Raw genomic sequence first — 16,456 nt, 5'->3', positions numbered from 1 at the left:
CCCTAATTTCTTTTTCATTTACTTGTTCATGCAGTGAAGAAACTGAGGAGGCATCTCAGACTCCTTCCCCTTTTTCTCACCACTGCCCTGCTTCCAGCTGATAACCAGGACCTACCGATAGCCTCTAGCCTCTAATTACGTTATTCTCCATGCCAACTATCCTTTCTTCTGATTTCTTGTTTCCGACACTGCCAAAAGCTATTTCTCTGACATCCAATGGCAATAATCAAAAAAGTCCACCCAAACTTTATGAGCTCTTTGCAAGGCCCAAACCCCACAGCCTCACTACAACATGGTTTGGAGATCACGATGACCAATCCCATGATATCTTCATCCCTGATTGTGTCACTCATCAACAGCCTCTGAGACCATCTCTCCAGGATCACTCCTTATCAGCCTGACTTTACTGCATCAAGGCTCTGTAAATCTCCCTTCTCAAATACCCAATCCTCCCACTGTATCCTCTCAACTTAAAATTCATCTTTAGCTAATCTCCTATATCCTTGGTCTCTTTTATGAATATATCCTAATTAATCTTAGTTCTCCCGAAAACACTACTCTCTTGCCTTCTCAGTAGGGTTGGCTTCTCTCATAACCTTCTTCCCCATCTATACTGTCTCCCTAGATTGTCTCCTCCAATCTTGTCCCTGGATTCCAGACTCCCACACAAATTTACCTAACGCGTCCACTTGGGTGCTCAGAAGTCATCACAACCTTAATACACCCAAGGCCAAAGTCTGATATTCCTTCTCATTGTTCTCCATTGCAAGTTAGTGCAGTTCCACCCTATTAAGCCAACTAGCACTGGTATAATTCTGACTCTTCTCCTTCTTTTCCACCCCCATGAAATTCCTCAGAAAGCCCCCTGACTCTTACCTTCAAAATCTATCCAGAATTGGGACCAGCAGTTAGCGTAATGGCTATGTCGCTGGACTCCCACGTAGTCGACCGTGGTTCGAGTCCCGGACCCGGTGGCTTAAACTCACGCCGGGCGCGTGTGCGTGCGTGCCCAAGATCCCGAGAGGAGAATGGAGGAGAAGGGATTGCGGCGTGGCCATCCCCCCTGGGGGGGTGATTTCCTGCTTTCTATCTCTCTGTCTCTCTCTGTCTGTCTGGCAAGCCCACATGCCCTATAGCGAAAACCTCTCCAAAAAAAAAAAAAAAAAAAAAAACACCTATCCAGAATCTAACCATGTCATTCCACCTTCGTCACCATCTCTCCTAAATTTGGCTATACTCTTCTGGACAATCTCTCTGCTTCTAACTTAGACTCTCCACCACCGTTCTAGCCAGTGAACAGATTCAGCTAAAACTTCAAATCACAGCAATGCTCGGCTCCAAACTCTGCCAAGGCTTTCTATTATGCCCAGTAAAGCTCAAATTTTTAGTGTGGTTCATAAGTACTACATGACTTAGGGACCCTGTGACCTCATAAACTAATCTTTAGCATGGTCCCACTACTGGCCCTCTTGCTACTCCCTGTGTGGCAAACACACTCCTGCCTCAGAGCCTTGGCATTTACTGTTACCACTATATATGATGCTAATCTCTCAGATAAGCATCTGGCTCATTTTATGTCTTTCTGTTTTCTGCTCAACTGTGTCCTAAACACAAAGTCCTCTTTAACCATCTTATACGAAGCGGTAACCCCCACTTCACCATTGTCACTGTTATGCCAAATCCCCTTTACCCTACTTTATTTTTCTCCAAAATACTCCGTACCACTTAAAAGGCTGTATTTTATTGTCTCTAGCCCTTTGAAATAGAAGTTCTCTGAGAGCAAGAATTTGTTCACTGCTTTACTGAAAATATCTAGAGCATTACACATAGCTCATTAAAAAAAAAAAAAAAAAAAAGAGGGCAGGCAGTGGGACAGAGATAAAATGTGACGTCTCTCTCTGTCTTTCTGGCAAGTACATGCATTACACAAAGCTCATTAAAAAAAAAAAAAAAAAAAAAAAGAGGTCAGGCAGTGGTACAGCAATAAAATGTGACTCTGCAGGGCCACTTGGGATTTCTAGGCTTACCTCAGAAATCTCTCTGAGCACACCAAGTGTATGCGTGCCATGCCCACAGATGGATGAAGCCGAGGGTAGATTATGTTATCAAGAACCTATGGGAACCAGCAGTTGGCGTAATGGCTATGTCGCTGGACTCCCACATAGTCGACCGTGGTTCACGTCCCGGACCCGGTGGCTTAAAACTCACGCCGGGCGCGTGTGCGTGCGTGCCCAAGATCCCGAGAGGAGAATGGAGGAGAAGGGATTGCGGCGTGACCAGCCCCCCTGGGGGGTGATTTCTCGCTTTCTGTCTCTATGTCTCTCTCTGTCTGGCGAGCGCACGCGCCCTACAGTGAAAATCTCTCAAAAAAAAACAAACAAACAAAAAAAACCTACTGAGGGTGCTGTCTCTCTCTCTCTTCCTGTCTCTCTCACTTATAAAAGTAATTAATTTGTTAAAAGATAATCTTATTAAGAAAATAACTGGTTAAACTAAAATAACACTCATCAATGTGATTTTGAGTTAAATGGAAAAGTGAGGAAGGAAAGGTAAAAGGGAGGGAGGGAGAATGGCACGGCAGCTCCATCTCACACCCCTAAACATACCTCAGTGCTGAATCAGTAGCATGTGCTGCTGTTGTAGTGATAACCGGAGACTGAGCTCTGGTGGCTGAGACAGTTGCCACCACAGCAGGAGGGATGGCATTAGAGGTTGTGACAGGTGGACGTGACTGCCAAAAGAAGTTAAGGAAAAACATTTAAAACAAAAAGTAAAAGCCAAATACTGAAAGTTTAATTTGAAACTTGGGCATTCAGTTAAGTATGTTTATGTCCAAAATGAAAACAAATTCTCACCCTTCTGAATAAGAAATTCTATTTTCAAGTAAGTTGTTATAAGAGTTAGAATAATCAAAACATCCTAATTTGATTGGACAGTACATCCTCTCAAAATATGAGTGGAGTCAAAATTCTGCCCTGTGGGAGCCAACAGGTAGCATGTAATTTAAGGTGCTGGATCCCACATGGTTGACTATGAGTTCAAATCCCAGATCAGGCAGCTTAAAAATCACACCAGACATTATGTGTGTGTCCCCAAAATCCAGAGAGATGAATAAAGAGATTGCTGCATGGCTATCCCCTATGGTAGGTGATTTTTCACTTTCCCTCTCTCCTCCTATCTCTGGAGAGCACATGCAACTTATAGGCAAAAACTAAAATTAAGAAAAAAAAATCTGCCTTACAACTAACACAAACTAGGATTTTAACCAGGTTTCCATTTAACTAGATTTTCCACAGCTATGCTATTGGTCTGGGTATAGACATTTTATACTATCACCTAATCAGCAACAGCACTGTGGGCTCTCAGGCCACCTAAGTTGCATGAAAATGGCAGAGTCACAATATTCTTTGCTAGTTGAAAATCCAGGGTATTCACTTTCCACATGTTCTCATTTGGATGTAATGCCTTTTTTTTTTCCCTACCTCTCTGTATAAAATCTTCATGTGACAGCTCCAACCTGGGATGCACCTGCTTGTCTAGTGTCATTCTTCCATTTGCTTGAGTTCTACTGATTTGTCCTTTTTTTTGGTTAATTGGCCAAGGGTGAATGTGTTTGCATGCGTGACAGAGAACGCCCCAATGGGGTGCTGTCAACCACAATCCTTCTTCTTCCTCCATTTCTCTATCCTGTCAGGAGTTGAGGTATAAGTACTCGCACATTCAACATGTTTCTTAAGCCAAGGGCAGGATTCAGATAGTGTTTGGTCATGTGGGATTCAGCTCTGTATGCACAGTACTTACCCACTGCACTATGGCCCTATCCCTCCTTCTTGACCTTGATACATGCAGTAAATCACCAACCTCTGAATGCTCTGTGTTTTTGCTTGTCACCACCAGCGCTTCTACCTGCTGCTCTTACTGAGGACAGTTGCCAGCCTCACAAGGGGCTACTGTACCATCTTTTTCTCTAGTGAGTTCCCTATCTTGTCTTTCTTCCATCCTTCATATTCACCACACATACCCTTAGGTGCCTAGTTGCCCTGGGCTTTGTTGGCCAGCAAAGTTTGCTGTTTTATTATAACGTGAAAGCTTTGGAATGGACTTATACTATCCTGGTCCTTATCAGGACTCTTCTTGTTGTCTTAAGCATGGCTGCTTTTACGCATTACCTGCCTGTTTGAATTTCCACCTCTCTATGTAATTTAGCTAGATTACTCTTTCAAAGGTTATTTCTTTGACCAATATTAATGTGTTAAAAAGTGGCTTTCTATGGTCTACAAAATAATCTTACACACACTGTGTGAGTCTCCCCAGTTTACACATACCATATTAACACCTATGAATATATTACATTTCACCAATAATGATGCCATAGATTTCCTTAACAAACAAGCTGAAATGCCTGGATGAGGGAGTCTTCAAAAAGTCTGTGGAAAATGGGTATTTTGAAAAAACTATGCAGATTTTTAAAATTTTTGCATCAAAACAAACCTATAAATTACTTTCACTTTTCCCACAAACTTTATGAATTTCCCTCATATATACATAAAATAATGCATAGACCTTTTTAGAGGTTCACAGACCCTTTTCCAGATCAAAATCCCTCTCTAATCTAGCTAGACTTTACTAAACACTGTCTATACACATCCCTCTTCCTTGCCCTTGTTCATTCCCCTTCACTTCCTCTTCACTTCTCTGAACCCTCATTACCACACCTGCCCTTACAAAAAGCCTTCCCTACTTCCTCTCTTCTGCATTCCTACAGCTTTCTACATGACACTATCTTTTAAACTCTCCTATACGTTGGCAACTAGATTGAAAGTCACTGAGGCCAAAGACTTTACTGGGCCTGACAGAGTAACTCCAACCAAGCACCGACACCTGCTGGCCAAGAACCCTGACCCCTACATGCCTGGATGGGCTGGTGAATGATGTGCTGGACTGCTGGCTGAGCTGTGGCAGCGTTTGGCAACTGCGAGGTCGGCCTCAGGACCGTGGTTACCTTAGAACTGGACATCACGGCGGCAGCAGCTGCACCTAGAAACATGTTTTTATAAGCACTGGTTCATAAGGCTCACAATTAAACAGATCCCATTATATTCCCAAGGAAAATCAGAAAAATTTCTAAAATTCAGATAGTATGTTGGCATTCAGCTGAAGCAGGTTCTGTGTATTTCTCATCTCATCAAATGGAAGATTAAGAAAATGTGTACTCAAGGGTTGAGATTTAATAAGTTTAATATTTTGCACTGCTTCTTTAAGGTCATTCTTAAATGAAACTGTTATTTTGTTTCATTTTATTAAGTGCAGTGCGCAGCAGCAAAAGTACATAATGCACAGGAATGTGGCACTACTGTGTAAATTCTGGCGAAGGCGCGAGCATTTTACCTACCCGACAGTGGACACTTCATTTTACCCACTGCTTCCTTTGCACCACTCATGCAGATAGCAACACTGGGAAACAGGCAAACAGCATCTTGGTGCATTCTCACAAGTAGTTTTGACCCTCAGACCCCTGTGAACCATACTTTGGGAACCAATGTGTTATCCTGACTAAATAAACCTGGTTTTATGTTTGTTAACTTGATTTTGTCAACAATCTCCAGCTATTTTACACTCCTCAATGGAAGGTAACAATTTCTGGACTGCACTCATTAAATGCATTACCTCACAATCTTTTAGACCTATAAGAATAAACTAATCTTATTCTTATGTTAATAAAAATAATTAACCATTAACACTAGCCTTTTAAAACACTCAGCATTGATATTTATGATTTATTTATTTACAACGAAGACCATGTTTAGACTATCTTAGCTTTGAGGCATTTCTCCTCTGTTTAAAGAACAGGGACTGGCAGATGGCATGGTGGTTAAAGGCGCTGGACTTCCGCATGGCTGACTTTGGTTCAAGTACCAGACCTGGTAGTTTGCTTTCTCACATCATCTCTCACTCCTTCTCTCACTCTATCCCTTCCTGGTCAAATTAAAATAAATAAATAAATGGATCAAGTTAAATAATTTTTAAAAAGGGGTTTTGGATTTTTTTTAATGTACATTTATTTTATGCTAACAATGGAACTGCACACAATGCTTCGATAAAGTGACATCCTTCAGATACTTGGTGGTTTTTCGGATATGCATACCCTTGATGGCCTGGGCAGTTTCACAGGTGTTCTTAAAGTAAACACGAAGACATGAACCTCTTGACTTGCATGATTTGGGGGGGTTCTCTAAATCAAGTGAATAGTGAACAATCTTCAATGATCACCTCAGGCTACTTACAAGAAGAGTGAAGAACATTAAAACCATACCAAAAAATTTGAATTGCTTTAACACAAACAAGCTGCTGTGACACAACTATAATAAGCACACACCAGACCATGCGAAAAAATGCATAGTTCTAATTTATCTCTACTGTCCTGCAACTTTACTAAGCTGATTCTGAATATGTTCTGCGTTACCCTATCTTTTACCAAATGTGTATCTGCAATTGTCTTCTTGGAGTCTGAGAAGTGCAGTCTTTACCTCGAGGTAAGTGAGAAGCCCCAATGTGAAGAGGCGGCCCAGGAGCGTTGCTGCGGATGATCGACATCTGCACATTCGTGGTCATGATGTGATGCAGGTTACTGGGATGTCCCTGGAAGAAACAGGGAGTAATGTTATTTTCACGTGCTTGGTCTTAGCCACAGCCTCTAGGAAGTCAGTTGCCTCCAAATGTGGGTCAGGGTGTTCCCTTTACACAGTGAGTATCCCAAGGGAAGGGCTGAGGACTCAGCTTTGGCTTTTTTGGCACATCACACTGTATAATGATAAGTGACAACAGGCACGTGAGAAGTGCCTGTAAGGTTTCACCAGCTGCTTTAGGTCCAGTGAGCTGCTAGATCCCAGGAACAGATGACATCTTTGGCCATCTACTTTTAGAAGCTCTCCTCTGCAATATTAGCCTTTCACGCTTGTTTTCTCTGCCTGGGCCCAATGCTCTTTTCCCCCCATTCTCACTATCTCCTTTAAAGAGAACGGGGAAGGGACTATATTCACTCATTCTTTAGGCTACACAGGAGATCTCTTGGTTGGCATCCAACAGGGACTTCCCTGCACCTTTTTTCGAGAGGTTTTCGCTACAGAGTGCGTGCACTCGCCAGACAGACAGAGAGACATAGAGACAGAAAGCGAGAAATCACCCCCCAGGGGGATGGTCACGCCACAATCCCTTCTCCTCCATTCTCCTCTCGGGATCTTGGGCACGCACGCACACGCACCCAGCATGAGTTTAAGCCACCAGGTCCGGGATGTGAACCGTGGTTGACTATGTGGGAGTCCAGCAACATAGCCATTACGCTAACTGCTGGTTCTCCCTGCTGCTTCTTCTACTCACCCCTCTAATGTCCCCTCCTTACTTCTCCCAACTCTCTGATCTGTGCTTCTCCAGTGGGGGATCCCAACTTCTGCAAGTACTCAGCAGTATAGAAAAAGAAAAAAAAAATGCATCTTTCTGGAGTATCAGTTTTTCTTGAAAACATGAAAGGTGAAGTTTTCAAGATTTCTGAGGTTTTGGTTTCTTTCACAGATAATTTAAAATACTTTAAAATCCAAATACACACAATGGATTTGGATCACAACATTGTAGAGAAAAAAAAATAAGGTAAACTTAATATAGGAGACTGAAATCAGCGTTCACCACTAGAGGGCTGCCTGAAGGGACCTGCCAGGATCCCTAGACGCGGTCCTGTTGTCCTTGGAAAAGCACATGGAGAAGCACCGCAGACACCACTGCTGTGAGCTTGTTCTCTACCCAGAACAGGGACCTGGATCCTCTTACTGAGATGTGCCTTGCACACTGAGGAAAAAACTTAGCAGATAGCAGCAGCTCAATAAATACTGACTCAATCACTACTGTACACTGGTTGCTTCTCCTAAGCTATTCTTCTCTTCCAAATCTACTATCCTACCTTTGCACACATCAGTGAATGTTTATTTTCTTATTTGGTATAGTGCCTAATGTACTGCTGGCATTCAGTAGATGATGATCAACCGTTTGGTATCTCAGTTTGAAAATCAGCAAATTAAGAGGAAAAACACCTGTTGTCCACTGATTGTTGCCACAGGAATGGCTGATGCTTGAGGGATGCTACTCTCCATGGTAACGGTAACCTGCCCTGGAACCTTGGGAGGAAGTGACAAGGTAGAAGGTGGAGCAGGAGCAATGGGACGGCTAGGCATGGTAGGCTTCGGGGGTGGCTGTAAACAGAAAACCACACAAAACTTATCAATAGCCTTGTCCTTATGGTACATTTCTCTACAGTTAAAAGTACACAAATCAAATTGGAGCATGCCAGGGAAGGTGCCATAGCCCCATACGTTTCATCTCTTAGCATCACAGCTTTCCCAGTGAAGTACTAGCATTTCCAGTTTACAGATGATGAGACATACCAAGCAAGACAAGGTGTCTGCTCAAAGCCACACAGTAAGAACTAGATCTGGGAATAAAGCCCAGATCTGTATGGCTCATAGCCCACGCCCTTTCTCCTATGCTACTCTGCCTCCCATGTTTGGGCAGAAGTAAACAAAACTCGCAATACCTGAAACATAGCCCCCATCGTAACAAACAAGATGATATTCTCAATACCCCCAAACCAACTATGAAAACAAACCTTGGAGAAGAGTATCACTCCAAGATAAAACTCACTCAGCATACTCATAGGCTGAATAATATCAGTGTCAACATGAATGACAGCAAAGATCCCATGATGCCAACTGCCCAACAGCACAGACTAGGCACCGCATAACAGCAATCTTTGCATTATATCCAAGAGCTGAACTGATGAGTCAAAGGAGAAAATGAAAATGAAGGATGCTCCCAGGACACAGCCTAAGAGTTTATGAAAGCTGTTACAAATGTCAGCCAGTCTTTAGCTGTGGTTCACTGTGAAATTTTAAACCTAGGCATTACCTTCATGAGTCCCTCTGAAAATGAGAGTGGCACTGCTGGTGTCAGGTGTGCTGGCGGGGCTGTCACTGCGACAGGTGTGGCCGATGCAACGGCATGGTGTGTAGACAACATCTGCACCTGTGGATAGGGCCTTACCACAACAGGCTCCTGCTTCTCCTCCCGGGACTGGAGGGAGCTGCTAGAGCCCATGTGCTCCCGGCCACTGACATCAGCATCGCGACCAGGTTCGTCGTTGACTGGCAAAAACATTGAGGCAAGACAGTAAGTTGCAGTCTCCTATTGTTAACTGATGTGGCTGCATGGACAGCTCAGAGCTGCATGTGCATGCAGTTAAGTCTCAGGGCAGGGGATGGCAAATGGCAGCGTGGTGATTAAGGCACTGGACTCCCACATGGCTGACCGCAGTTCGAGTCCTGGACCTGGCAGCTTGCTTTCTCTCTCTCTCCCTCTCTCCGTGTGTCTCCCCTGGTCAAATGGAAGAACAATAATAATAAATAACTCTTAAAAACAAAAGTCTAAGGGCTGATGAACTGACCATTTCCTTGTGAGGTTTTCTTAAGGAGAATTTAGGCATTGATTATCCTGATGCAGATCAAATCCAAGATTCACAACTGTGGAAAAGAGATTTCTTCAAAATACCAAGGCTTTCTACCCTTCTAAACAAAGGGTCTGGCAACCATCTAAAAAGAGCTCAAATAGTTGAAAGTGTCATACAGGATATAAGATAATAACAGTTAAAATACTTTTTAAAAAAAGTCTTGGGAACCAGCAGTTAGCGTAATGGCTATGTCGCTGGACTCCCACGTAGTCGACCGCGGTTCGCATCCGGGACCCGGTGGCTTAAAACTCACGCCAGGCGCATGTGCGTGCATGCCCAAGATCCTAAGAGGAGAATGGAGGAGAAGGGATTGTGGCGTGACCATCCCCCCTGTGGGGTGATTTCTCGCTTTCTGTCTCTATGTCTCTCTCTATCTGTCTGGCGAGCGCACGTGCCCTGTAGCAAAAACCTCTCCAAAAAAAAAAAAGTTAAAAAAAAAAAAAGAAAAAAAAAAGTCTTGACTCTAGGGACCAGCGGATTGTGTAATAATTATGTTGCTGGACCCCCACATAGTTGACCCATGGTTCGAGTCCCAGACCTGGTGGCTTAAAACTCATGCCAGGTGTGTTTTGTGTGTGTACCCAAAATCCTGAGAGGAGAATGGAGAAGAAGAGAATGCAGTGTGGCCATCCCCCTGGGAGGTGATTTCTCTCTTTCTATCTCTCTGTATCTTTGGTGAGCACACGCATCCTATAGCAAAACTCTCTCTCAAAAAAAAAGTCCTGACTTTAGAAAGATATTTTAAATATACTTACTAACTCCAGGACGTATTTTTCAAGAAGAGAGGCCAGGGATGAAGGAAACACTTTTCACTGTTCACTATTTTTCTTTTGGAATTGTTAATCCCAAGAATATATAACTTATTTTTAAATTATGTTTAAAAATATCAATGAATATAGGCCAGAAGGTGGTGTGGACATTAATGCAGCTGGATCCCACATAGTCAACTCGTAGTTCGAGTCCCAGACCCAGTGGCTTGAAAATCACTCCAGGTACATGCGCACACATGCCTCAAATCAGGAAAGGACAATGGGCAAACAAGAACTGCTGTGTGGCTGTCCCCCTGGAAGGTGGGTGGTGGTAATTTTTTAATTTCCTTCTCTCTCTACTTCTGTCTCTCTCCAGTGAGCATATGCACCCTATAGCAAAAATTAAAAAAAAAAAAAAGAACAAATATTAATGTAATTAAGGAAATTTGTGGGGAAAACTTACTCCCATTTGTCTATCACTTTTCCAAAATAATATTTTTTTTTGAGAGATTTTTTCGCTATAGGGCACATGTGCTCGCCAGACAGACAGAGAGAGAGACAGAGAGATAGAAAGCGAGAAATCACCCCCCAGGGGGGATGGTCACGCCGCAATCCCTTCTCCTCCATTCTCTTCTCGGGATCTTAGGCACACACGCACACACGCCCGGCGTGAGTTTTAAGCCACCAGGTCTGGGACGCGAACCGTGGTCGACTACGTGGGAGCCCAGCGACATAGCCATAACGCTAACTGCTGGTTCCCCAAAATAATATATATTTTTTAAATATTTATTTTATTTAGTTTATTATTTATTATTCAGTTTTACCAGAGAGACAGAGAGAAAAAGAGAAAGTGAGGAAGCAAACTGACAGGTCTGGGACTCAAACCATGGTTAGCCATGTGGGAGTCCAGTGTCCTAACCACCACACCACCTGCTGGACCCTTCCAAAATAATATTAACATTCTTACTTTTCTGAATGTAAAGATAGTATCTTTATGTAGGATATCTACTTATGTAGGAAAACCTAAATTATTCAGAAAGCAAAGCTGTTCCTAAATCCATCTCTGAAAAGTACCAAGAATTAATATTTTCTTTTTCTTTTTTTTTTGGAGAGTCTTTTTGCTATGGGGTACGTGTGCTCACCAGAAAGAGAGAGAGAGACAGAGAGACAGAAAGCGAGAAATTACCCCCCAGGGGTGATGGCCACGCCGCAATCCCTTCTCCTTTCTCCTCCCTTGGGCACGCACGCATACCCAGCCGGTGTGAGTTTAAGCCACCGGGTCCGGGACTCAAACCGTGGTCAACTACATGGGAGTCCAGCAACATAGCCATTACACTAACTGCTGGTCCCAAGCATTAAAATTTTCATAAAACCTTTAGATATTTCTCACCTTTTAAGTTTTGGGTAGGTTTCTATTTATTTAACTTTTTCATTGCAATAGAGCCTCCATAAATATAAATGCACAAATGTTCACTGTGCAGCTCAGTGAACTTTTGCAAACTCAATATACCTGAGTTACCAGCTCAAAAAAACAAAGTATTACTGGTTCACCAGATACCTTGTTCATTCAGCCCCTATCCAGTCACTATTCCTCCAGAGGATACCCACTAGCCTAACTTAGAACACCATAGATTAATACTGCCTATTTTTGAACTTTTATAATCATTATACCACTGATGAGCTTTTAGGCTCCCCCCCTCCAAATTCCCATTAATCCAACAACCTTGTCCAGTGCTCTCTTCAGTACAAAATTTCTAAAATTCAAGTGCTTAGTTAAATAAGCAAATGTATATTTTCTATTTTGCTATACCGTCATCCCTCAACATTCGCCAGAGACTAGTTCGAAGATACTGCTCTCCCACCACAGATACCAGTATCATATCTGTGGATGCTCAAATCTCTCATGCAAAATGCTGTAGTATGGTCGGCCTTCCACATCCTCCTTTATCTGTTAGTTCCACACAGAAGTCAGTCTGCAGGTGGATGAATACGTGGATGCAGAACCCACAGATGTGGAAGCCACAGATACAAACGGGCAATTTTTCTCCCTTCGCATCAGAACTTTTAAAATTTTTATTTATAAAACCACTTCAGAGGGGCTGGCAGGTGGCATGGGGTTAAGGGCACTGGATTCCCACATGGTAGACTACAGTTCGAGTCCCAGGCCTGGCGGCTTGCTTTTTCACTCTGCAACCCCCGCCCCCACCCAGTCAAATTAAAAAAATAAAAAATTAATAAATATATTCTTAAAAAAAAAAAAAAACTACTCTAGTAAAGTATAAGTACATGTTTAATTTTGTTAAGTCTAAAGCACTTTCCAAACCATTGTCCCATTTTATATTTCCACTAGCAGTATATGACAGTTCCGATGCTCCTCATCCTCACCAACGTCAGACATGCTGCCCTTCTACTGGCTATGCAGTATGCATTTCATTATGATTTAAATGAACATTTCTATGATGAGTAGGAATGCTGAATATCTTCTGATTTGATTATCAGTCAATCATAAATTTTGTCTATTGTAAAGTATATATAATTTCTGGACCAGTAGCATGGTGGTTAAAGGTGCTAGATTCACATGGCCAACAGCAGTTCAAGTCACAGACCTGGGGGGTTGCTTTCTCATTTCCCTTTTCTCTCTCTCTCTAGTCAAATTAAAAAATAATAATAACAAATGAAATTAAATAAATAAGTTCTTCTTAGGAAGCATAATTTTTTGTCCATTTAAAAAATCAGTTTTACTAAGAAATGATTTACAAATAAAGTTCACTAATTCTTTATGCCAAAGTCATTATACTTTCACAAAAGTATATGAGGGGACTTCTAAAAGTCTCTGAAAATTGGAATTAAAATACAAGTTGATTTCAGTGTGAAAAATTTTGAAAACCATGCAGTTTTTTTTTAATACACACATTCATAAGCTTTTTGAAGACCCCTTGTACTGTAGTATAATACAACCTAGTCATGATCAGAACATTTTCCATTCCTCCAAGTTTACCCATGCCCCTTTGTAATCAATTTCCTCCCTCCTACTCCTTAGAAACCATTAATCTGCTTTCTGCTACTACAGCTTTGTCTTTGCAATTTCCCACAAACAGATTCCTATAATCTGTGGTCCTGTGATTGGCTTCTTTCCCTTAGTATGTTTCTGAGGTTCATGAATATGAACCTATTAGTTTTCTGGACCTTTTTATTACTGAGTAGTATTTCAGAGCATAGATATATCACACTTGCTTATCCAGTCATCAGTGGATAAACATTTGGGTTCTTCTCAGTTTTCAGCTATTATGTATAAAACTTATATGAAATCTGAGCATAAGCCTTTTTATAGACAAATGTTCTGGACCAGCCAGGTATTGCAGAGGTTAAGGTAGTTGGATCCTTCATGGTTGACTGTACAGTTCAAGTCTTAGGACCTGACAGTTGGAAAAATACATGAGGCATGTATGCATATATGCCCAAAATCCCAAGAGGAGAGTATGAAAGAAGGAAATGTGGTGTGGTCACCCTCCTTGAGGGGTGTTTTCTTTCCCTCTATCTGGCAAGGGCACATGCCCCACAGCAAAACTAAAATAAGTAAGTAAAATAAACACATGTTCTTATTTATCTTAGGTAAATACCTAAGGAACAGGACTTCATAGTGGTGTGGGATATTTCATTTTATAAGATATTACCAAATTGTTTGCAAAGCAACTAAACCATTTTGAATTTCCACCAATAATGCACTGGTTCTACTTACTCCACACATCCATTCCGATACTTGGGATGGTTGATCTTTCTAATTGCAGTCATTCTAGTAGATGTGCAGTAGTTTCTGTACTTTTTTTTTTTTAAAGTTTACTTCTTTTACTAGACAGAAAGACAGGCAGGCGACCACCCCAACAGGATCTTCCCACGCACACTGTCTGCCTATCTCTCAGCATGCATGCACCTGGCATTCACAATAGACCTCAGGACACGAATCTGGACCTTCCCATATGAGTCCAGCTACCTGAACACTGTGCCACCGACCTCTTGCTGTAGTTTCAATTTGCATCATGCTGAGGATTAACAGTGCTGAGCATCTTTTCATATGCTACTTTGGCATTGACACAATTGCATTTTTGGTGATATACTTATATAGATATTTTGCTAATTAAAAAAAACAGGCTTGACTTTTTACTATTGCGTTATAAGAGTTCTATATATACTCAGGATATAAGTCATTTATAGATATATTTATTGCAAATGTCTTCTCTCAGCCTGTCACCTTTTATTTTCTTAATGGTATCTTTTGAAGAGCAGTCTTTTTTTTTTTTTTTTTAGATTTTTGTTATTGGGTGCGTGTACTTGCTGGAGACAGACGTACAGAGAAAGAAGATGAGAAATGACCCTCCTGAGGAAGATGGCCACACTGCAATCTTTTCTGTCTCCTCTAGGGATTTTGGACGCACACACAAGGCCCTCTCATGATTTTCTTTTATTTTTCTTTTAAGAATTATTTTTTATTTAACTTTATTTATTTATTTGTTTATTTTAATTTGACGAGAGAGAGAGAGAGAGAGGGAGAGAAAGCAAGCCGCCAGGTCTGGGACTTGAACCATGGTCAGTCATGTGGAAGTCCAGCACCCTTACCACCATGCCACCTGCCAGCCCCCTCTCATGATTTTCAAGTCACTGGTCCAGGACTCCAACCATGGACTTGGCCATGTGGAATCTAGCCATCTTAACCTCCCTGTGACCTACTGGCCTCAAAGAGCAGCCTTTTTTTTTTTTTTTTGGAGAGATTTTCACTGTAGGGCACGTGCGCTCGCCAGACAGACAGAGAGAGACATAGAGACAGAAAGCGAGAAATCACTCCCCAGGGGGGATGGTCACGCTGCAATCCCTTCTCCTCCATTCTCCTCTCGGGATCTTGGGCACGCACGCACACGCGCCAGGCGTGAGTTTTAAGCCACCGGGTCCGGGACACGAACCGCGGTCGACTACGTGGGAGTCCAGCGACATAGCCATTACGCTAACTGCTGGTTCCCAAAGAGCAGCCATTTTTAATCATTAAGTACAATCAATCAACTTTATTATTTCTTTTTTGGTTTAATTTTGCTATAGGGCATGTGTGCTCATAAGGGAGAGTGAGAGAAAGAGAAAGAAAAAGAAAACAACCCTACCACAGAGGGAATGGCCACACTGCAATCCTTTCTTCATTCTCCTCTTGGGTTTTGGGCACACATACACATGTGCCTGGTAATTTTTTTTTGAATTTAATAATTTTTAGGGGCCAGAAGGTAGTATAGTGGTTACGTCACTGGACTCTCAAGTGGTCAACTGTGGTGAGTCCTGAACTCAGTAGCTTAAGAATCACACTGGGCTCATGTGCATGTGTGCCCAAGATCCCAGGAGGTGAACGAAGAAGGGACTGTAGCATAACCATCCCCCCGGGAGGTGATTTCTCAATTTCCCTCTCACGGTCTTTGTCTCTCTTAGGCAAGTACATGTATGCCTGGTAATTTTTTTTTGAATTTAATAATTTTTAGGGGCCAGAAGGTAGTATAGTGGTTACGTCACTGGACTCTCAAGTGGTCAACTGTGGTGAGTCCTGAACTCAGTAGCTTGAGAATCACACTGGGCTCATGTGCATGTGTGCCCAAGATCCCAGGAGGTGAACGAAGAAGGGACAGTAGCATAACCATCCCCCCGGGAGGTGATTTCTCAATTTCCCTCTCACGGTCTTTGTCTCTCTTAGGCAAGTACATGTACTTGGCAAAGACCTTAAAAAGAATTTTATAATTTTTACGTATTATTATTACTTTAAATTTTTTTCTATAGGGCACGTGTACTCACCAGAGAAAAAGAGAGGGAAAGTGAGAAAGAAAGCTGCCAGGTCCAAGACTCGAACTGGGGTAGGTCATATGGGAGTCCAGCACCCAAACCACCATACCACCAACTGGTCCTGGTATGTCTTACAAGCTGTGAGGTCTGAGACTCAAACAGCAATTGGCCATGAGGGATCTAGTCACCTTAACCTCTATGCCGACTGGCTGGCCAACCACAATTTCTCTTATAATTAGTGTTTTTTTTTAATCACCTAAAATCTTTCTTTCTTTTTTTTTTTTTAACCCCCAAGATTACAATATTGTTTTCCCCCACTTTTTTTTTTTTTTTTAGGGGGGTTTTTGCT

The 16,456-nt window shown here is 42.1% G+C and overlaps 1 protein-coding gene across 1 annotated transcript in view; it reads right to left on the bottom strand.

Annotated features, from left to right (window-relative positions):
- The window catches only part of SAP130 (Sin3A associated protein 130), an 83,353-nt gene that overhangs the window by 61,361 nt on the left and 5,536 nt on the right, over positions 1 to 16,456 (bottom strand). The window contains 5 exon segments of the mRNA XM_006153677.3: positions 2,607 to 2,731; positions 4,913 to 5,037; positions 6,528 to 6,639; positions 8,082 to 8,240; positions 8,953 to 9,188. Of these exon segments, the coding sequence (XP_006153739.1) occupies positions 2,607 to 2,731; positions 4,913 to 5,037; positions 6,528 to 6,639; positions 8,082 to 8,240; positions 8,953 to 9,188 (757 nt within the window).

The sequence above is a fragment of the Tupaia chinensis genome, unplaced genomic scaffold (assembly GCF_000334495.1).
Source record: "Tupaia chinensis unplaced genomic scaffold, TupChi_1.0 Scaffold000386_1, whole genome shotgun sequence".
Taxonomy (NCBI): domain Eukaryota; kingdom Metazoa; phylum Chordata; class Mammalia; order Scandentia; family Tupaiidae; genus Tupaia; species Tupaia belangeri.
Note: the sequence above shows the minus strand (reverse complement) of the source record. Positions and strands in the feature narration are given on the sequence as shown.